Source organism: Phocoena sinus, chromosome 20 (genome assembly GCF_008692025.1).
Source record: "Phocoena sinus isolate mPhoSin1 chromosome 20, mPhoSin1.pri, whole genome shotgun sequence".
NCBI lineage: Eukaryota > Metazoa > Chordata > Mammalia > Artiodactyla > Phocoenidae > Phocoena > Phocoena sinus.
In genome coordinates this window covers 13,385,838-13,410,285 of record NC_045782.1, presented here as the reverse complement: position 1 = coordinate 13,410,285, position 24,448 = coordinate 13,385,838, and the positions used below count along the sequence as shown (strand labels likewise).

General features: G+C 38.6%; 1 protein-coding gene across 1 annotated transcript in view; it reads right to left on the bottom strand.

Annotated features, from left to right (window-relative positions):
- Nucleotides 1-2,871: 2,871 nt before the first annotated feature.
- The window catches only part of YWHAE (tyrosine 3-monooxygenase/tryptophan 5-monooxygenase activation protein epsilon), a 44,899-nt gene continuing 23,322 nt past the window's right edge, over nt 2,872-24,448 (bottom strand). The window contains exons 2-6 of the mRNA XM_032615821.1: nt 14,650-14,849; nt 12,142-12,248; nt 11,088-11,294; nt 8,624-8,760; nt 2,872-3,844 (exon numbers count right to left, since the gene is read on the bottom strand). Coding sequence (XP_032471712.1) covers nt 3,792-3,844; nt 8,624-8,760; nt 11,088-11,294; nt 12,142-12,248; nt 14,650-14,849 — 704 coding nt within the window. The 3' untranslated portion in view covers nt 2,872-3,791. The remainder of the gene's footprint in view (nt 3,845-8,623; nt 8,761-11,087; nt 11,295-12,141; nt 12,249-14,649; nt 14,850-24,448) is intronic.

Below are 24,448 nucleotides of genomic sequence, written 5' to 3'. Positions count from 1 at the left end.
GTGGCTTTGGACAAGTACCTCAGCTTCTCCCATCCCAGTTTTCCAATTTAAAAAACGCAGATGGAAAACTTACCTAATTATCAAGCACCTATGTGCTAGACACTGCCTAATGAGCACAGTGCCCGGTACATAGCTGATACTCAATGTTAGCTATTAGTTGTCAATACCAATCACAAGTCTAGGAACTCAAAGAAATGAGAGATATGTCTTATCTTGTCGGACGGTTTAATTTTGCTGATCTGGGTTGGATCCAGTATCACCACTTCCTCTAAAAGCTCGCAATTCCTTTTCAGTAGGCAGAGGAAGGGGGAAGGGGCATGATACAGGTAGGGAATTAAGAGGTAAACTATACATATAGCCAACATTTTAACTATAAATGGAGTATAACCTTTAAAAACTGTTGTACAGGGCTTCCCTGGTGGCGCAGTGGTTGGGAGTCCGCCTGCCGATGCAGAGGACGTGGGTTCGTGCCCCGGTCTGGGAAGATCCCACATGCCACGGAGCGGCTGGGCCCGTGAGCCATGGCCGCTGGGCCTGCGCGTCGGGAGCCTGTGCTCCGCAACGGGAGAGGCCACGGCAGTGAGAGGCCCGCGTAACACAAAAAAAAAAAAAAAAAAAAAAAAAACTGTTGTACACCTGAAACTCATTAACATTACAAATCAACTAGACCTCAATTTTTAAAAAAATTTCAAGGGGGAAAATAAAACTTTAAATCCAAATCAAAGAAGGAAAATCAATTATTTTAATGAAGCATCCCAGAATTTTACCAGAGATCCCTGTGAACTTGTTAAAAATTTCAAAACAAAACAAGATTCATCTTTATGCAATTTTTTCAGCATGACCACTCTTCTACTGTCCTAGGATCAACAGCATAGCAACTAATATGGGATTTTGTTTTGTAAAACTCTCAAGTGGCATTCGTCGGGAGCAGGAGTCACTGTTTATATTATTCCATCAACACGCCCTTACTATGATCTAACTTACAATTCTCGTCTTCCTAGAAAGCAGCAAAATATAATTTTGGAGATCTTCCTTTCTGGCCACCCATCACAGAACCCAAGTATGGGTATAAACCCATTTATTGCTGCTCCTGACATTTTAGAAAACCTTTGAATTTAAAACCTTTTTCAAAGCAATTACCAAAAAATCAAAACAACTGCATTCAAGTTGTAATGGTAACTCAAGTTTCTATCAAAATCAACTGATCCTCACAGATGACTAAACCAGGAGCTGAAACAAACACTCCACCTCCCAGACAACAGATACAGGAAGTGAAGTAACACTGTCCTCACAGGGCTGTCACCTTTCTGCAGTCTTCGCTCGCTGTCTTCCAATCTTTGATAGGGATCTTTCTAAAGACCTGTACTGATCACCACTGTCCTTCCTAAGTGCCTTCATTAATTTCTTTGGATGGCAAGTCCTTTTTTCTCCATACCAAGATTGCCACACCACTGAAAATGCTCATGGCATCCTGAATTTGCTGAACACAAATAGAAGTCTACATAGTCAACTAAGAAACTCTTTCACTAAACAAATTCATGTGACAACCCAACTTGGCAGAATCACCTCCACGAACCAGATTATTTTGTAAAAAGATTACCTACGTGTTCATTCAAACTCTTCCAAGTCCAGGCATTCACACATTAGTGTTTAGTGTGGGAGCGGCCCACAAAACCCTGAATCTAATCTATTAGCAGTTTCTTTAAAAATCTGTGATAGAGCTCAACAAATTCCTCTAGTTTTGGACTGAGATGCAGCAGACAACACTTGGCAACATTACTGCTGGAAAAAAAACAAATCTGATTATCTCTTGAAGGTAGCTCCAAGGAGTACAATTTATATACAATCGTCTCCGATTATCTGACAGAAATGCAATTCACGAAAACATTGTTTATTCTACATACACTTATTTTAGTAAGAACTACTAGTACATCACTAATCTACTGATTTCCCAAGTCTTTACTACGAAGAACTCAAGCCCAAGTTATACTTTTGGTGTCAACATCTCATTTAGCAACAAGTCAAGTGTGGTGAAGCTAGTAGTCTCATACACTGTTGATGGGGCTATAATGTCGAACAATTCTTGGAGGGAGATAGTATTTACCAATTGAAAAGTATATGTTTTCTAACACAGGAAATCTAGAAATGTATCATACAGATACACATGCATTTACTGCAGCACCATTTACAACAGCAAGGCTGAAAATAATCTGAATGTCCAAAAGTAGTCAACTGGTTTTTTTTTTTTCCAAAAATCAGGAGTACATGGATGTGAGGCAGTCATTTGAATGAGACAGATCTCAATGCCTGACAATGATCTATACTAACTAAATATCTATATACAGTGATGTATATGATCTCTGGAAGATATTACTTACATTGAGTGTTTCTAATAAAGGGGACTACCATACTATTGTTTTACCATATGTACGTGTACTACTGGGAATGAATTTAATCATTCTTCTCTGCTCCTGTCACTGATTGGGGCGGGGGGTTTTTTTCCCTCAGCCTAAGAAGGATTATTCTGACACATTCACATATTCAGCCTTTCGTTGCACAACCCCAAAAAGTCCATGCTAGATGATCCACAATTACACCTTGTATTATAAATACACACTTGCACTTTAATGATTAAAATAAACATTGTGTTGTTATCTGGTTTAGAAGACAGGATACTTGCACTACTTATACTTGTTCTTCACAACCAGGTTACAGGTATTTTCCCCCCAGAAATATACATCATTTTTGGGAAACAGACAAGTGATTTACGGAAGGAAAAAAATAAATGGGATCTTTTTCACATTCAGGCAAACAATATGTTCAGACTAGAGATTTTATTTTAGAAGGATAAAGGATGGAGGCGCAATGATGTTTGGCATTTTTAATTTAGGTTTGTTTTATTTAAGTTTAATGTTAATCCATGCTGTGTTTCAGTAAGAACAATACAGATTCTGTATCTGTGGCTCCAGTCAGATATCCAGTAGTACAAATTAGCTTCAAGTTACACATACTGAACAAAAGAGGTTGAGCGAGCGAAGGAGGGGAGGGGCGGGGCCCAGGGGGAGAGGGAAGGAGAAGAAACAAAGAATTGAACACGCATGCAGGCTTTTCCATTACCACCTTCAATGCTAACCTGCTTCAGAGGGAGAGTAAAGTAGGCAAGAATGAGCAGCCACGGATTGTTGAACTGTTACCAGCACCATGCTTTTCAGCAACATTTCAGCAGAGTTTGAAACACTTTTTACAGCAAAACCATTACAACAAGCTCCTCAAACAACCTTAACCACCTCAAGCTAACATCCAATTAATTTTAAACATTGGTATAAAGTTCAATTTAAACAATTAGAAAAAGGGAAAATGATACCACATACACCTCTATAGTGTGATTAACTTTTCTCTTAGATGCTTGCATCACCTAAAAGTCTAATGGCTTTCAAATGTAATTTCCATTTCTAATGGTGATCTTGCCACATCTGGCAGGAGACAATACAGTAATGCTGAAAAAGCCTCTATGCAGTCCTGTTAGTGTCTTAAAGAACCTAAAAGCTGGGACCAGTAAAATCCACAGAAATTCACTCTTGCCTTTAAGAACTTTTGAAAACTGTTTTTTTTTTTTTTTTCAAAAAAAAAAAAAAAAAAAAAAAAACCAACAGGGCAGGAACCTAAATTCTGAGACCAAATGTAAAAGTCAGATTTGGTGGTTCTCAGTGACAATGGGGGAATTTCCAAGAGGGGTGGGATGGGAACGTGTGGGGTGGTCAGAGATGGTTTCTCTTGTTGGCTTTTATGTCTCACTGATTTTCATCTTCCACATCCTGCAGCGCTTCTTTATTCTGCTCTTCACCTGCAAAGAAGAATGACAGTTAATTATTTCATAATGACTAAACTAGGCTGTTGTGGTCACAAAGGTATCATTCCAAGCATAAAGACTCCTTATATTTGCTACAATTGGTTTAAACACAGACAGGCAAAGGATTTCTACCTTGACACCTGAGATGCCTAAGCCAAGAGGTGCTGCTGGATCAAGGTCCTGAATGATCAACAGGATGAAAAAAAACTGATGCATAGTAAAAGTCAGTGTTTTTATGCTAAAAAAGCTCTTAGACAGACAGCCAGGTAACCATATTGTTAAAATGATTTTCAAGCTTTCATGTATACCTTGAGTCAAAATACTCTTTCTCAATAACCTCACCTCTTCAAGAACCAAGAGTATGTTATAATTTTTTGCAAAATCTAATTTTTCTGCAGGCCCCATTAGTAGAAATGTTTCAGTAAGAGAACTGAGCAGTAAAATTCTTCAAAGGAGTTCTATAGTTTTAGAGGGAGGATTCTGCTTTTGTAAACGAATATTTTACACATTTTGTATCCTGGACAGTCACACCAAACCATAATCACAATTTCTCACTCCAGAGTGGAACAGCATGCTCAAAGTAAACCAGACCACTGAGGTTATTAAAGAAGGGCATTTGGACCAGTTCTCTCATGCCACTTTTCTTTTCCCTTTGAACACGATGATTAGCCTGAGGAGTTTCAACTGCACTATGACATGCAACAGAAAGCCAGCCTATTTACCAGAGAATCATCTACCTATTAATAAGCATTAAATAAGTCAGCCATAATAAGGAAGCATGCAGGCTTCTGCCAAAAAATAAACGTGTAAAAGTTACATTCTTCTTAACAAACCACTTGTAATTCCTATGTAGTTACTAGTTTGATCAAAATAAATGAAAATCAATGAACTAACCCAACAATCATTATATGATAGTTCAGACAACCCATCCATTCATAGTGCTTGTTAAATTACTTAATTAGAATGGACAAATGACACTAAGACCAGCTGCCTACAGACATAAAGCAAAACTCTGAGGAATGCTTTTAAACAGTCTTAAAGACCTTGATACAATAAATGCTGTCATGGCAATAAGGGTTAAGTAAAGATAGTTTCAGTCATTTTAACATTTTTGTGATAAAAATATTTGACATTGTGTAAAAGTACTTAATGTACATAAAGATTTTTGAATCACATTTAGAAAAAGACGTGCAAAGAAAGACAAAAGTAACTATTTACTGAGGGAAAAAATGATGGTCCACCCAACTGTTCCCCCAAAGAATAATGTATTCAAACTTAGGAAATGATAGGAACGTTCACTCTCATTTTTAACAGCCATACACTGCCAAAATATGGTTAACATACAACAACAGAGCACACTCTAATTTACTCATAAGCAACCATTAGATTTGCCAAAAGTTCCAAGTAACTTTGGCATAAAAATACTGTCACATAAGTCACACCCAAACAGAGGTAGACAGGGGTAGCAGATCATAAATGTCTTAGAAGGTTTCACATCCTGGAATGTAGAACAGGCAGTTTTTTAAGCGACAAGATGATGATATGCAGGCATGATTAGTGAAGAACCAAAACTAAAAGCAGAATTCACTGTGCCATGATAATGACTTACAAAGTAGAGTTTTTAGGAAAGGAAGAGTTGGATTTTCCTTTAGGAATCTATATTGCAAGGAGAAAGGGAAGGAGAACAATCATATGAAAGCAACATTACAAGAAAAATAAACCAAGAGCAGGACAAAGGAAACATCAATGATTTAGGGGAGTCAGATTTTGATCCTTTTACTTTGTATGAACTTCACTCTAAGAAATAATCTGTTCCTTTTTAAGAGGATGTAATAATATCCTCTTAAAAGGTATACAGAAGGGGGGCAAAAAGGGTTCTTCAGATACATATTTCTTTGCCCAGTTTCTAGATTTGGAGGGGAGGAGGGGAACTGGCAGAGCGAACACATTTCCTCTCTATGGACTTGTGTATTTAACAGTCCTCTGACCACAGGTTAAGAAAAGGACTGAAATCGCTTGATGAGAAAAAGTGGTGCTCCCTTTAAAGAATTATGTTTCAAAAGGCCCAGACAGACATTAACATACTCTGCTGTTAATAACATATAAATGTGTAAGTAAAGGCTTGTGAATATATACTTCTTCCTTTAGAAACCCTCAATTCAAAAGGTTTTTGACACCATTTTTCATATTTAAAGTAAAAAAGGAGAAAACCATCTAAATAATCCTTAAAATAAATGCAAGTAACATCCTGACCAATTTCATGACCAAAATTCTTCTACATTCAGCATTGATTCTAAATCACAAAAGCAATTTAATGAAACATGTAATACTCTACCTTTTAGCAAAACTGGCAAATAATTTCCTAGTACCGACAACGATTTGTAAATTCAGATAGCTTAATATTGCTAAAATTTCAAGATAGACCACTTGAATTTTTCACATTAAACTGCTTCTTAATTCCAAATATTTTGTGACAAACCTCTTAAATGAAAATCAATCTGTTTCAACCAAATTTAATTAATTGGTCAATTTACAAAATGAAAAGGAACTGAGGCAACTGAATTTCACTAGATTTTTAAGTCTTTTAGGATCAAAGAGAAATCTACCCTAAAATGTAATAAAACATTTTGTACAAAGAACCTTCCCAATTATGAAAACATAACAAATCTAAAGATACCCTATTTTTAAATGATCCATTTCATAAAACAATGCTCGATAACCAAGAAAAAGCATATCTTTGGTTCTGTATAAAAATGGAGTGACATACAGTCTACCCTCAATCAATTCCTGGTTATGAGTGATAATGAAAAATATACTTTATTTTTGTAGTCTAGCAACTTAGTTATAAGAGCTGGCATCAAATGTCTAAAAAAAATTGCTTTTCAAAGTCACCTTCTTTTTGTTACTTTTCACCCTCAAAAAAACATCCCCAGAGGTCAAAGGGGTATAGAGCTTACTTAGAGGTCAATAACCGCTTACCAAACTCTCCACATGCTTTCCTTTTATCCCCTCAAACAGGCAGAGATATTAGTCTTCTCTGAGCTGGGGGTGACTGTGAAGAGTCCACAGCTATTTGGCCATTCTTCTTAGTAGTTATTGTTAGAATACAATAGAATTTAAAGCTGGAAGGAACCTTAGTCATTAGTTCAGAGATAGTTAAATTGGTTTTGAGTCCCACAGACTGGTACTGGTTGCCCCTCAAGTGCTGTGTTGAATGAAAAGTCATCTGTGACTCCATCTGGCTTTGTCAGTAAAGTGCGCAAGTAGGTCACATGTGCCACATATCTCATGCCAACCCTAGTCAAGTTTCTAAATAGTTCATCAAGCTGGTGCACTTTAGAAGCTGAGTCACCTAATTCTCACTTCAGTACCATGACTCAAGGTAATTCTAAAATCTGACTCTATCCTTCCACTGCCAACCTACATGCCCTGACACCCATTTTCAAATACATCTTTTAAAAGTATGCTTCCAAATACAGTACAACATGTTGGTTTGACCAACGGAAAGTACAGCTAGCCTCAAGCAATACAACATATGCTTCAGTTTGGGTAATACACTCTTAAAGGATCTGTAGCTGAAAATGACAAGAAACTTTATTTCCACTCCCCATATCACCACCACCAATTACAAAAACTCTCATAATTATCATGCCACACTAGTCTGTGTCCATCTCCCTGTCCCATCCCCCCTCCTTCAATGATGTATCATGGATTAAAACAATTCTTTAGAAATGGGCAGAATAAAATATCCTTTAAAATCAAGAAACGTGACAAATTTGGCCTTTTACAACTGGAAGAAACATTAAGCACCCACCCCACCCCACCGCCCATCACAAGATTAAATTTTATAAAATATTCTAGTAACTATTTACAACTGCAACGCTAGAAAACAAGACACTACACCAGACCTCTTAAATAAGGACCTATGGGCAGGACATGCCATTTGTTGTGTAGAATACAGAGGTAACACTAGTTCTTTTTTTAGATAAAAGATTTCCACACAGAAAAGATGCTTCATAAACATCTGCTTATAACCATCTAGTTGTTTTTGTTTTCTTTTAACATCTTTATTGAAGCATAATTGCTTTACAATGGTGTGTTAGTTTCTGCTTTATAACAAAGTGAATCAGTTATACATATACATATATTCCCATATCTCTTCCCTCTTGTGTCTCCCTCCCTCCCACCCTCCCTATCCCACCCCTCTAGGTGGTCACAAAGCACCAAGCTGATCTCCCTGTGCTATGCAGCTGCTTCCCACTAGCTATTTTACGTTTGGTAGTGTATATATGTCCATGCCACTCTCTCACTTTGTCACAGCTTACCCTTCCCCCTAACCATCTAGTTTTAACCTGAGGATTACCACTCAGCCAAAGCAGTGATCATGACAATCAAATACAAATAACCTTAGACCCCCTAAAATTGAATCTGAGGAATGATAATATGAACTGCTTCCTCTCCCTCCATCTTTCAAAACACAGTGTGAGAGAAGAGGTAAACTAAGTTTACCAAACAGTATTAGAGGCAAAACTTTCAATCTTTGAATATTAACAAAAGATCCCCTTTCCCAAACATGTCTTTTATCATCTTACAGACCAAAATGGAAGACTGTACTTTGATATCATTTCCGGTAAAGGCAGTAATCAAAATTTGATAGTTTGGAGGAAAGGCTGTTGAATCTGAATTGTAGCTTAATGTAAAGAAATTCCAACTTCTAAGAGTAAACAGATCCAACAACTGAAAGAGACAACACTTTAACTTCAGTCTCCTTACCATCACCCTGCATGTCTGAAGTCCATAGTGTCAGATTATCACGTAACAACTGCATGATAAGCGTAGAGTCCTTATAGCTTTCTTCACTCAGCGTATCCAGTTCTGCAATTGCATCATCAAAAGCTGCTTTTGCCAACCTACAAGTGTTTACATAAATGTATTACAAAAATAAACTAAAAAAGTCCAAAACCAGAATTGGAAATGACATAAGTTAAATTTCAGTCTTTTCTTCAGTTATCACACAGTAATATTGACACTGAATGCTTGGGTTTAGGCACTGAAATAAAGGAAAAGCAGATGTAACTGATGAAAATTAACTTCCTATTAATTCCCTTTTTAATTTTGTAATCCAGCAACTTTGGAACTAGTGGAACTTTTGGAGTTCCACTTATGACTATGCTTTTGACAAGCAGACCTAATCCCATTCTAATTCACCACCAAAATACATGCATATTAAAGGTATTTCCAAATTCTAGTCAACAGTTCACCAAAGTTTTAATGCAAAAAGAAAATTCTGAGACAGTATCACAATTTAATCCAACAGAATTTAATGTTAATGGAGCAAGGAAGAAAACTAGGCAATCTAAAACTCACAAAAATGTGATCATATAAGCGAATTACTACAGTTAAAATGAAACAAAATTCACATTCACTTATTGAGTACTGTGTACTATGTACACCAAGTGACGATGGACACGGGTGGGGAAAAGAAAAGAGGAAAGAGAGACATAACCTGGGTCCACAATGAACTTTTTAAAACATCTAAGAATAGAGGGACTGACACATAAATACTATAATAGGAGGATGAAGTGCTATCCTGGAGAAAGTACTTTAGGGACCCAAGAGGAGGAGCAAATGGGGAAGTCATATTTGAACTAATTAATGGGTAGGAAAAGAGCACAAATAGCACACTTCCGTTTAAAGCAAAAGCATGAAAAGGACTAAGTTGAAGCTACGTGTGGGACAGCTAGCCTGGAGAATGGCAACGAGAGATTCAACCAGTACTATCAGCTAAACAGCTATAGCTTCTTTATTAGACAAGACATATTACCTGTTTGGACAAACTCGACTAGCAACATTTAGAATATTTTCAGATAAATTAATATTTATTTGCATTCAAATGAATCCACCTTACATCAGGAAAATCTCTCCTTTCATGGGATATCTGATTCCTACATACTCAAGAACACTGAAGTTACAAAGAACAAATATATTATTCCTATTATATGAGATATCTAAAATAGGCAAACTCATAAAGACAGGAAGTAGAGATTACCAGGGACTGGGGCAGAAGGAAATATGGAGTTATTGTTTAGTGATCTGTTTGTTTCACGTGATGAAAAAGTTTTAGAAATAGTGTTGACAGACAATATTGTGTGTGTACTTAATACCACTGAATTGCACATTTAAAAACAAAATGCTAGGGCTTCCCTGATGGCACAGTGGTTAAGAATCCGCCTGCCAATGCAGGGGACAGGGGTTCGAGCCCTGGTCCGGGAAGATCCCACATGCTGCAGAGCAACTAAGCCCATGTGCTACAACTACTGAGCCTGTGCTCTAGAGCCCGCAAGCCACAACTACTGAAACCCACGCACCTAGAGCCCGTGCTCCACAACAAAAGAAGCCACCGCAACGAGAGGCCCACACACCGCAATGAAGACCCAATGCAGCCAATAAATTAATTAAAAAAAAAAAAACGCTAAACTTCATGTTATGTATATTTAAAAAGTAAAAAGCTATGTACATAAAGATATTCCTTAAATTTATATGTGTATCAAAAATTGGGAACAGGGCTTCCCTGGTGGCGCAGTGGTTGAGAGTCCGCCTGCCGATGCAGGGGACATGGGTTCGTGGCCCGGTCCGGGAAGATCCCACATGCTGTGGAGCGGCTGGGCCCTTGAGCCATGGCCGCTAAGCCTGCGCGTCCGGAGCCTGTGCTCCGCAATGGGAGAGGCCACAACAGTGAGAGGCCTGCGTACCACACCCCCCCCAAAAAAAAGAAAAAAAGGGAACAATCTGAAGTATAAATGGGGGAGTACTTTTACATACGTCAATAGGATGCCAAATTTTATGATAGAAAATACAAAATGACATGTACACTAAGAGCATAACTATATTAAACACATGCTATAAAGACTGAAAGCTAATATACAGAAATGAAGATAATTCTATTATGAAAATTCCTCATTCCTTCCTCTTACTCTGTAACAAGATTCTTTTCAATCTACCAATCAATTTTTTCCCCATCAACATAATTATCCTAACTGCTATCCTAGTGAAATGAGATAGGTCTGTCTTTATATCATTCAAAACAGCTGCATTAAAAGCCAGAATAATTCTTTATTACAGGGCCAAGCCAATGAAGGCAGTCCCAAGGAACAAGACAAAAAACAAGTTACTATTCTCCTTTGTAACCCTTTTTTACTTTCATAGTGAGAGCGTTTGTTCTCCCTTCATTACCTACCTGCAGGCACGGTCAGGGGAATTAAGAATTTCATAGTAGAATACGGAAAAATTGAGAGCAAGACCTAAGCGAATGGGATGTGTTGGTGGAAGTTCTGTCATTGCAATATCACTAGCAGCTTTATAAGCCACTAGGCTGTTCTCCGCAGCTTCCTTCCTGTCATTTCCTGTGGCAAATTCAGCCAGATACCTGTGGTAGTCCCCTTTCCTAAAACAAAACAAAAACAAAACACAGAATTAGGAATAATGCTTTTTAAATAAGTTGTTAAAAGTTTTCTGTATTACATAAGATCACATATGTGACAAAAATATGAAACCGGTATACTTCAATAATTTCAAAAAGCCTCTTTCAGGAATGACTGACTCATCTATTTAGTTTTCCTCCTCAGAGATTTCACACTGCCAAATATAAGCCAAATCCTAGAGAAATTAACTGAAAAGGCTCAAAAAACAAATTTATCACTTGATGAGAATTAAATATAAAAAGTGGTTCCAAAGAATGGCACAACAGTTTGTTAATCATGAAATAAAACTTCCATATAAATTGTTAAGACTGAACTGTGGGGCTTCCCTGGTGGCACAGTGGTTGGGGGTCCGCCTGCCGATGCGGGGGACGCGGGTTCGTGCTGCGGAGTGGCTGGGCCTGTGAGCCATGGCCGCTGGGCCTGCGCGTCCAGAGCCTGTGCTCCGCGGCGGGAGGGGCCGCAGCGGTGAGAGGCCCGCGTACCGCAAAAAAAAATAAGAAGACTGAACTGTGTAATGCACTGCTTGTAGCTAGGGGGGCAGCCCCACACAAGCAAATGACTATGAATAGGTAAAGCGAAACTTAGCACATTTTTACAGTAATAGTCTGACCACCTTAAATGCAGTACTATTGATTCTTAGCAGTGAATCTGCAAATGAGTATTCAAAAATTCATTTAATTCTTGAGACTCACTCCTCCCGTAACTATCTTTCCAACATTAAATAAAATGTTGTAAATCTACATTAAAAAGTGATGATTCTAAGAGAGCCAACATTTAATCTGACATTTTCCCTTCTAGTATAGAACCTACATTTTATAATAGAAAACCTTGGACTCGCCAGTGTTAGCTGCTGGAATGAGGTGTTTGTCCAGTACATCCAGAATGTCACAACAGATTAACTTTAGCTCAGTCTCAACCTGAAAATAAAGTCAAAAAAACTGTTTAAGAAATTATATATTAAAAAAAAAAAAAAATTATATATAAATTATCACATTGTATCTCTGGTTTTGGAGAAGAGAACATGCATACTCCTCCCTCTCCAAACCCCCTTCCCTCTCTTGATAAAAAAGCAGAGACAAGCTGTGTCCGGTTTATGGAAAGTCTTTCTTCCTAAGTGCCATTACTTAAGTGCTTAAAAAAAACCTCACAGTTCAACTACAGAACAGTGATTACTACTTACTAAGTGCAGCACATTTATATTAAGTAGCTTCTTTAACAAGGTAGCAACTATTGTCTCCACTTAATGGGAAAACAAAGATTACTATATTCGTCCAAAGATCACTAACTTCAAGAACTTAGAGGCAGAGTGAGAACTTGAACCCAGGTAAGGTTGCATGGTTAGTCACAGTTTGTAAGGGATGGAATAAAAATTCAAACGAAGGTATTCTGCTTCCAAGGCTCACCATTTCTAACCACTACTATGCTCAACAGCCAACCACCTGAGTGGTAGATCCATAGCCAGTTACAACACCAAAAATCTGTAAACTAAAGGAAATACTGCCACTCGTCCCAATTCGTTTATCATGCCCAAAACGCACACTACTCCTCCACATGTATACACAGTCTGCTTTCCATTTTCTATTACTACAGTGACATTGTTCAACCTTTCCAAATTCATTTCATGCCCTCTGGAACCTCCTCCTTCCCACTGTAAATAATTTGCCCACTCTCTCTTCTCCTATAATCTCTTTCTAATCCTAAGTAAAACCAGCTTTCTCCTGAATGAACTATCTTCTTTATGGCTTTTCAAGTAAAGACAGACTGCTCTAAGAGAAGGATGATTTCTGACTCTCTTAACTCCTCACTGACTCAGTATGACTGCTCTCCTAATACTCCAAACCCTTCCTCCTTGGAAGCTCATCCACTATGTTTTAATTTCTCAATTTCTGTTATCAGTAGATCTCCGCAGGCTCTTCACCCACATTCACTGAGTATCTACAGCTTACCTCTCCAGTTCCGGGTATCACACCAAGGTATTATCATGTTCCTTTCAACACAGTTCCTTCATCTCAACTCCATGACCCTCACTTGTCCATACTCCTAACTGTGCTGTTCTATCCTGGAAGTCTTAAATTCCAGCCTCTTGACTCTTTCATCTTCTCCCAATTTATCAGTTCCTCTCTTTGCTTCCTGCTTCCTTTCCTACTTATCCCAAATCCCACAATCTAGTTCACAGACTTACCTCTTTAGCACTTGCTCATTTCCTCATCCCTCTGAGACACCAAACTTGTCTACCGACAATCCATATTCTTTTTTCAACATATTTGAAAGTAATGGTCACACTGGTACCAGCTAACCACCTTCTCTGTAACCCCAGGCATGTTACTTAATCACTCAGAACACCTCTGTTTTCCCATCTATGAACTGGAGAAATACCCTTTACACGGTCATTTGAAGATTAAATACAGTACCTTGCACAATTATATATATTACAAATATCTCCCCATGTTAGTCAGTAAACGTTTCCCTTTTCCCTCCCCCTACCAAATTTACTACTCCCCATGCTAACTTTGTGACTGCTTCTGTTATTTCCCTCACTGTACTCTTAAGAGTGTGTTGAGAATCAGTTCCACTAGTATCAGTTTCTCAACAGTGGGGGGCTATTCTATGCATAACAGGATGCTCAGCAGTATCCTCATTTCTACCCACTAAAATACCAGCAGAACTGTCAAGCTGTGACAATCCAAAATGCCTCTAGACATTGCCAAATGTCCTCTGAGGAGCAAAGTTACCTCTGGTTGAGAACCACTGCACTAGATCAAACTTTTTTGACCAAAACCCACAATAAAAACATTACATATCCGTATATACCCACATGTAATATATGAAACAATAACTTTATGAAATAACGTCCAATGCCCTCTGATACTTTCTATTCTATTAAAAAAACAATGACTAGACTGATCTTCCATAAAGATACTAACTGTAACTGCCTCAACTTTGCACATAACACCTAGCAACTGGTGTGGCACATAACAGGCACACAAATATTTGTTACATTGTCCTGAATGGTAATTTCAAGTCACTCAAGGAAGTATTTTGTAGTTACCACAATAAAAACAGAGATTAAATTAGTTCTTTACTTGTGTGGTGCTCAACACTACTCTCTGCAGCTTCCAAGGGAAAAAAGTTCTCCTCTGTCCTGAAATACTGTATAGCCTACAATTCCCAATCCAGGTGGGTGAAAGATGTAAATACATTAAAATGTAAAATATACATTACACAGGTATACAACAATGTGTGTACTAGGCTATGATTTAAACAGTCCACCACCTAAGACATCATACTTTAAACTTGTCTAGGATATGACAATCTCACCATTTGCCGATATTCCCGAATCATTTTTAGTTTGTCTTCTCCTCCCTTGTTTTCTTCTTTCTGTTCAATGCTGCTGATTATCCTCCAGGAAGCTCTTCTAGCTCCAATCACATTTTTATATGCAACAGATAGGAGGTTTCTTTCTTCAACTGTCAACTCCACATCCATCCCTGCTACTTTCTTCATTGATTCCACCATTTCTATAAGTGAAAATAAAATGAGACCGTACAAACTATGTTTTGTTGAAACATTCTTTTTTTTTTTTGCAGTACGTGGGCCTCTCACTGTTGTGGCCTCTCCCGTTGCGGAGCACAGGCTCCGGACGTGCAGGCTCAGCGGCCATGGCTCACGGGCCCAGCTGCTCCGCAGCATGCGGGATCCTCCCGGACCGGGGCATGAGCCCACGTCCCCTGCATCAGCAGGCAGACTCTCAACCACTGCGCCACCAGGGAAGCCCTGTAACATCCTTATCACAGTAGATCTTTTTGCTGTCAAGCTAATGTAAAGCAAAGAAAAAAATTTTTAACAAAATAACTTCACAATCATCAAAACTAGTATGAGTAAAAAACTAAAACCATGTAAAAAGATAAAGTAAAGTAAGAGCCCAGAAAACATAGTATCTAGAATATAAATTGTATGGAACCAAAATGACTTCATACAGTATCAAGTATAATTCAGTATGGCTTGGAGGCATCTCTCCCATATTAAGAGAACTAGGAGCGCACACCTATCCGTTTCCCAGTAAAAATAATTCAGCTGGCAGTTTAAAACAAAAGTTTTAAATTTACAGGCTCTAAAATGCATTTTCTCTCAAATTATTCCCCAATTAAATACAAATAAATTGAACTTCCCCAAAAAGCAGTCACTGGAAAAAAGGGAATTCATTCGTATAGCAAGCATATACTGAGCATTTGGCTAGTCACAAACACAAACTTATCTTTGGGTATTTGCAATCCTTCCTCCTTTAGAAGGGCACTGTCCACCTCCTATGCATTCATTCATCAGTAAAGTTTTGTATGGCTCTTATTTGTCACCACTAGGTGGCGAGCAAAGAAAGGGGCCCAGATAAACCTTGGGTGATCCCACATATAGGAAAAAATAGTTAATAAAATGTACGTGAATGCAAAGGAAGAGCCAAAAACAGCTCAATAAACACTGAATAAATATATTAATGAAAACTATGCTTTTAGAAAAGACTAAGTGCCATATTAGCATGTGGCTCTCCAACTTTTACTGTGTCAGAATTTTTGGTGATGAGACCCAAGGATCTGCGTTTTAACAAGCACCCTTAGCACACATTCTAAGCATAAGCATACCTTAAAGTACAATGCAGATGGTGACTTTATGAAACACTGCTTAATGATATGATAAATTATGTGTAATCCCAGGAAATGATATGTTCCCAAAAATTATCCTTTCAGGAATATCAAGAAGTTACATAGTGGGGGGAGTTCCCTGGTGGTGCAGTGGTTAAGAATCCACCTTCCAATGCAGGGGACTCGGGTTCAGCCCCCGGTCGGGGAACTAAGATCCCACATGCTGCGGGGGCAACTAAGCCCAAGTGTCACAACTACTGAGCCCGCGTGCTGCAACTACTGAGCCCGCAAGCCACAACTAGAGAACCTACATGCCACAACTACCGAGCCCACGCACTCTGGAGCCCGCGCACCACAACTAAAGAAAAGCAAGTGTGCCGCAACAAAGAACCCACGCACCGCAACGAAAGATCCTGCATGCTGCAAAGAAGATCCCATGTTCTTCAACCAAGACCTGACCCAGCCAAATAAATATTTTTTAAAAACAGAAGTTAGATAGAAATATTAAGATGGTATGATCTTTAGAAAACAATTCAGTAGTTTCTTACAGAGTTCAACACTGTAAGACTAAGCAAGCCCACTCCTAGGTATTACCCAAGAGATACGAACATAATCTTCACAAAGACTTTTTTACATACCTGTCCACAGCAATTTTATTCATAATAGCCAAAAGGTGAAAACAACCCAAATGTCCATCCATACAATGGAATACTACTCAAGAATGAACTATTGATACAAGTAACAACATGGATGAATTTCAAAAAACATGCTAATTGTAAAAAGCCAGACCAGGGAGGGAGGCTCAAGAGGGAGGGGATATGGGGATATATGTATACTTATAGCTGACTCACTTTGTTGTACAACAGAAACTAACACAACATTGTAAAGCAATTATACTCCCATAAAGGTATTTTTAAAAACAAAAGGAAAAAGCCAGACCAAAAAGGACTATGATTCCATTTAAATCAAGTTATAGAAAATGCAAAACTATAAAGGCAGAAAGCAAGTAAGTGGTTACCAAGATATGGGGGTGAAGTGAAAGGCTTGTGAGCAAAGAAGTACAAGGGAAATTTGGGGGGGTAACAGAATTGTTCTACCGTGGTGGTTACACAACTGAATACATTTATCAAAACAATGAATTTGGGACTTCCCTGGTGGCACAGTGGTTAAGAATCCGCCTGCCAATTCAGGGGACGCGGGTTCGAGCCCTGGTCCAGGAAGATCCCACATGCCGTGGAGCAACTAAGCCCGCACGCCACAACTACGGAGCCTGCGCTCTAGAGACCACGAGCCACAACTACTGAAGCCCACGCACCTAGAGCCTGCACTCCGCAACAAGAGAAGCCACCACAATTTGAGAAGCCCACGCACCGCAACGAAGAGTAGACCCCGCTCGCCGCAACTAGAGAAAGCCCACACGCAGCAACGAAGACCCAACTCAGCCAAAAATAATTTTTAAAAAAACAATGAATTTTATGTGTATAAGTAACGTATTATAAATTTTACCTCAATACAGCTGAATTTTTTAAATGCAATCCTGAAGCATTAAAAAAAAAGTATTAAGGCATATTTAAGACCATCTGTGGGAGCCTGAGCACATTCATTTGAAACATCCATTTTTTTTTTTTAACCACAGCCATGTAAAAAAGCCTAAATTTAGTGGCAGTGGAGTAAAGAGGGTATCATTTCAAGCTCACTGCCATACTAGTTCTCAAAAACTAACAACAAATTAAACACGCCTCAGAAGTGAACCAGTAATTCATCTAAGTTGTTCCAACAACAAAGCAATTTAAAAAGTAACGTAGCTACACCAAAAAAAGACCATAATTCTTTTAAACTGTAGCGCTCTGCAACATTATATATGGAAAAACTGTACCCAAATATCTAATACCACTAAAAATTTAACAATGGTATGTCTCTGGGTACTATTCCAGATGACAGATTTTTTTTATTTTTCTGTGCTCTAGAAATTTTCAACAATGATCATATAATAGTTTTACAATGTGAGGGGAGAAATATATTTTAAATACTCAATGATATTCTACTATCCCAGCTTCAAGTAAGTATACAATTCCCTTCATTGAAAAAGCCACAAAACAATGCACAAAAGACTGTGGTACAAATACAAAAGTAGCAGTTATCTGTTATTATTAAATAACAGCTTTACTGATCTATAATTCACATACAACTCACCTATTTAAAGCATACAATTCAATGGTGGTTATATTCACAGAATTTGCACAACCATTACTATAATCTATTTTAGAACATTTTTCATCATTCGAAAAAGAAAAGCTCCATACACATTAGCAGTCATTCCCCATTTACCCCCAAATCCCTCAGTCCTAGGCAACCACCAATCCACTTTCCATCTCTATGGATTTACCTATTTGGACATTTCATATAAATGGAACTATATAGTATGTTGTCTTCTGTAACTGGCTTCTTTCACTTAGCATGTTTCAAGGTTCAGCCATAGTGCAGCATCTATCGATACTTCATTTACTGAATGTCTACAGGTGTATACCACATTTTACTTATCCGTTCATCAGTTAATGGACATTTGAGTTGACTTTCCACTTTTTGGCTATTATGAAAAATGCTGCTATGAACATTCATGTAAGTATGCATTCAAATCTCTTGAATATATACTTAAGGAGTGGAACTGTGATAACTTTCTGAGGAAGGAACTGCTGAACTTTTTAACAGGGGCTGCACCATTTTTACATTCCACCAGCAATAGAGGAGGAGTCTAATTCCTCCATACTCTCACCAACACTTGTTCCCTTTTTTTTTTTAATAGTCATCCTAGTGGGTGTGAAGTGGTATCTCTGATTTTGATTCGCATTTCCTTGATGGCTAATGATGTTGAGCATCTTTTCATATGCTAACTGGCCATTTCTGTATGCTCTCTGGAAAATACCATTCAGATGTTATGACAATTTTTGAGTTATCTGCCTTTTTATTACGGAGTTATAGTAGTTACTTTTAAAAGCCAAACTACTCCTCATAGCCCTTTATCTTCAGAAATTTCTTCACTCGCGAAGGAACTAGATTAAGGGATAGTAGTAGCACGAAGCAGAAGAGAAAAGAGCTAAAAGTTCTACAACCAGGCTTTGTACCAATTTGTACAAATTATGACTATAGAGAAATTCCCATAACACTGGTGTCATCCTTATCCTTTTTTTTTTACACCAGCAACAGAAACACAATCCTAAGTATAATATACCCCAAAAGTATGTGAAAACCCTAATTCATCCAAAACTCTAGACTAGTCACAACCTTAAAACCTCCATCAGCAGAGGACTAACACCAGTTATATTCACACAACCTTCTCAAACACTAGTATTTCATGAAATCATTATTGCAGCAACTATTTTATCAATGCGATCTCAGCATTTCTCAGATGGCAGAAGACTGTCAAATCTATCTGCAGTAGATATGATCGCAATTTATGAACCAGAGAACTGCATCTCATGGTCAAATCACTACTTGTGGATGCGCAGTTTGGTACATGAGTTTTGGGCAATAAAATATCATTTCTGGGACTCTTGATAGTTTGGGGACAACGGGTAGCTGACTGAAAATCACCACTGTTACAGAAACTCTGAAACATTATAATCCTCACAACTCCAAGGACATCTTAACCAAATACTAAGCTTGTTTTGTTCCAGGTCATTTCTCCTTCATTGAGTGGTAATAGCCTAGTTAGACATCCATTACATTAAACCAGCTTACTTCTTTTTGTTACTGACTATCCTGCCAGGAGAGTCAAATGTTTTGCACCCCAACTTTAATTTAGCTTTGGTTCTTGGTTTTTGCTCTCTGAACTATTTACACATTCCTTCAATAAACTGATTCACAAATAAAACACCTCACGGTAGGCACTGTTCCAAATGCTTTGCACCGGAACAGACACTGAATCTGAATGCACTGAATCTGAACAGACCTTTGAAGTAGGTACCAGTATTATCCCCATTTTATAAAAGGAAACGAAAAACTGTGGGGGTGAAACTTGCTCAAAATCACAAATTCAGTGGATTACAACAGGCACTCTGACTCCACAGTCATGCTCTGATTTAATCATATTTTCTCAGATTTGAACATTTATTTGAATTCATCTGTATGGGGATCCTTTCGTTTGCTTTTATAAGAATAGATGCAAGATAAATGATTTCAATGACAACAGACATACATGCTTAATACATTAAAATGTGGTTTATTCCTGCCTACATCTTCTTCCACCTACAAGTTAACCTCCAAGAACATTATCTTCAAAAACCTTTAACTGCCAGGCTTCCCTGGTGGCACAGTGGTTGAGAATCTGCCTGCTAATGCAGGGAACATGGGTTCAAACCCTGGTTCTGGGAAGATCCCACATGCCGCGGAGTAACAGGGCCTGTGAGCCACAACTACTGAGCCTGTGTGTCTGAAGCCTGTGCTCCGCAACAAGAGAGGCAGCGAGAGTGAGAGGCCCGCAGAGCGCGATGAAGAGTGGCCCCCATTTGCCACAACTAGAGAAAGCCCTCGCACATAAACAAAGACCCAACACAGCAAAAATTAATTAACTCTTACCCCCAACATCTAAAAAAAACCTTAATTGCCAATGCCTAGTAGTAAACATCCCAGTAAACTTGATTCTCCCAAGACTGTCCCTGCCAGATGGTAAAACAGGTCTCTGCTGAGGTCCAATCGTCTTAATTTTATAAAGACAGAGTACAAAATCTAAAGGGGGGCCTACAGTTTCTAGTAAGAGCCAGATTCAGGATGGAAGCAAACTGTTCAGAATCAGTCACAGGAAAACAAGCAGGCTGTGTATTGGATGATGGGACTCATGTACCTCCTACCAAAGTATACAGGGTCATAACCATAATTTCTCTGAACATGGAAAAAAATGTCTGCCGGCTGTCAGAACACATAATTCTGACTTTAAAGACAAAAAACTGAAAAAGTAACTTGCCTAAAGTCACACAGCTATTAAGTGATAAAACCAGAATTCGAACCCAGACAATTTAACTTAAGTGCCTGAGCTCCCTCTTAACCACCACATTCAACTAACTTTCCAAGTAGTGTGCTCATAGAAACAAATTCTTAAGTCCAAAAACACTAACGGCAAACACCCCAAGGACAGAAAGGGCCACAGAATCAAACACTGCCTTAAAAAGGTTCTGTCACTCAAGGTTCTGGAGAGGTCTTGGGTTTGCTTTATGTAAGATTGATCAGTTGACCCATGACCTTTCCTCTTTGTCTAGGAAACTATTCATCCCTCTGGATCAAGTTCTTATTCTGCAAAGCCTTACTGTGCTCTCCAACCCATGTTCATACTTCTTTCTGTGTTGAGGATCAGTGTTTTTCTTCCCATCAAATACTACCATCCTAAAAGGGCATTAACTGTGTCTTTATCTCTCTATTCCCAGAAAAGCACAGTATCTAATGATATAAATGGCACACAAACATTTGATGAAAGAATGAAGAATGTAAACTGAACTATGTTAACAGAGATTGAGAAATATATTCTGGTGGGCCTAACTATATCACAGATAAATGAAACCTATTTAAGGATCCCCCACTCCTAGATAGAACAAGAGATTCTATAGTCCCTTCTCAGCAATTTCAATAGGCCCTTTTTCTGCAGCCCATTTTATTTTGTTGAAAATTTAGCTATGTATCTGCCCCTAAAGAAGTATCTGAGACCCAAAGAATCATCCTGAAGGTCTGAATTCTGTTCATTAAATACATAAAGGGGAATTTAGTATAGGTGTCCTATGTTATCAACTTTAGCTAAATGCCTATAGTACATTCAAATAACATACCCAATTAACAAGACCATGGCATCTTAGGGACTTATGAAGTATCTAGTATTATATGATCTGATCTTGAATTCTGTACATGAAATGACTAAAGAAGACCAAAACTCTTTCATAATACAAAAAGTCAAGGCATTTGGAGTTATTCTGAGAACTGGGTATACTGTAGTCTAGAAGGCTTACCAATTCATCTGCTATAGATTATCAAGAAAAGGCACAAAGAATGTGAAGGGTTATAACTTGTCTTTTATATGGAAAAGTGGCTGGTTGATTGTTTAAAAAAAAAAAAAAAGGAGAGGGCAGGAAATAAGCCCATCAAAGCAATCTATAACAGAGGATACAAAAGTGCCATTTTAAATAATTACCAGATTTGATTCCCAATCAAGAGCCTCCTAGGGTGCATTCAGAGCAAGACAATCAAGGGGGAAAAAAATCTAGCTCTTTCCTTTATTTAAAAGACTAAGATCGTCTACCACTTCACACCCATTAGGATGGCCACTATCAAGAAACCAGAAAACAGGTGTTGGCAAGAATGTGGAGAAATCGGACCCCATGCCCTGTTGGTGGGCATGTAAAATGGTACATTTGCTGCGTAAACCAGTATGGTAGTTCCTCGAAAAATTCTGAAAACAGAATTACCATATGACCCAGCAATTCCACTTCTGAGTATATACCAAAAAGAATTGAAAGCAGGATCTTGAACAGATATATCTGGATATTTTCATAGCAGCATTATTCATGATAGCTACAACATGGACGCAACCAAGTGTCCATTGACGTGTGGAGAGATAAGCAAAAGGTAGGTATATACATGCAATGGAATATTAAAAAGGAAATTCTGCAATATGCTACGACATAGATGAACCTTAAGGACACTATACTAAGTGAAAGAAACCAGTCACAAAAAACACAAATATTGCATGATTCCACTTATATGAGATACTTGAATTAGTCGTAAAGAAAGTATAATGTTAGTTTCCAGGGGCTAAGGGGACAATGGGAAGTTACTGTTTAATGGATAGTTTCGGTTTTACAAGATGGAAAGAATCAGGGGGATGGATGGTAATGGCTTCACAAAAATGTGAATGTATTTAACACCACTGAACTATACACTAAAAAATGATCAACATGGTGGGACTTCCCTGGTGATCCAGTGGTTAAGACGCTGAGCTCCCAATGCAGGGGACCAGGGTTCGATCCTGGTCAGGGAACTACATCTCACATGCCGCAACAAAGATCCCACATAACGCAACCAACATCCAGCACAGCCAAATAAATAAATAAATAATTTTTTAAAAATATATATCACTGTTTAAAAATAATGATCAACGTGGTAAATTTTGTTATGTGTATTTTCTCACACACACACGACGAAGATGAAGTAGCTCTGTCCCAAACTCTGTAGTCTCCCCTTCTCAATGAAAAGTAATCCAGATGACAGACATGATGATGATAGTATTGATAAAATCTTCAGTTAACTAGGGACTGTTGAAAAGAAACTCCTCCAAAGACCCAACATGAGAAGAAACTTAAGACAATACATTTATTTCTGGCTTGCATGAAGGCAAGCTTCCCAAATCATTATGTCAAATGGAAAGAATGCAAAGTTATCTCAGGGGTGATGGAGAACTACCATGGGAAAAGCCAGGGGGAAAAAACCAAGGTACCTCTGTAAATTGTATAAAACTCTCTGTAAAATTCACCTTGTTGAAATAATAAAAATCACCTCAGTAAAAATCTCTCTAGACCAATTATTAGTTATCAGGCATGGTTGTTTGAAATTGTTAGTCTGGGATCAGAATATATATATATATATATATTTTTTTTTTTTAATTTCTTTTGGATGGGGACCTTTTTTTTTTTTTCTTTTTTTGCTGTATGCGGGCCTCTCACTGTTGTGGTCTCTCCCGTTGCAGAGCACAGGCTCCAGATGCGCAGGCTCAGCGGCCATGGCTCACGGGCCCAGCCACTCCGCGGCATGTGGGATCTTCCCGGACTGGGGCACAAACCCGTGTCCCTCTGCATCGGCAGGCGGACTCTCAACCACTGCACCACCAGGTAAGCCCTGGATGGGGACCATTTTTTAAGTCTTTATTGAATTTGTTACAATATTTCTTTTAATATTTATTTATTTGTTTACACCACGTCTTAGTTGCAGCAGGTGGGCTCCTTAGTTGCGACTCACAAGCTCCATAGTTGCAGCATGTGGGCTCCTTAGTTGTGGCATGCAAACTCTTAGTTGTGGCATGCATGTGGGATTTAGTTCCCTGACCAGGGATCAAACCCAGGCCCCCTGCGTTGGGAGTGCAGTCTTATCCAGTGTGCCACCAGGCAAGTCCCAGTACATACATACATACATACATACATACATACATACATACGTGTGTGTGTGTGTGTGTGTGTGTGTGTGTGTGTGTTGCCTGCGCTGGGTTTTCATTGCTGTCCGCGGGCTTTCTCTGGTTGTGTTGAGCAGGGGCTACTCTTCGTTGTGGTGCACAGACTCCTCATTGCAGTGGCTTCTCTTGTGGAGCACAGGCTCTAGAGTGCACATGCTTCAGTAGTTGTGGCTCACAGGCTGTAGAGTGCAGGCTCCGTAGTTGTGGCACACGGGCTTAGCTGCTCCGCAGCATGTGAGATCTTCTGGGACCAGGGATCAAACCCATGACCCCTGCATTG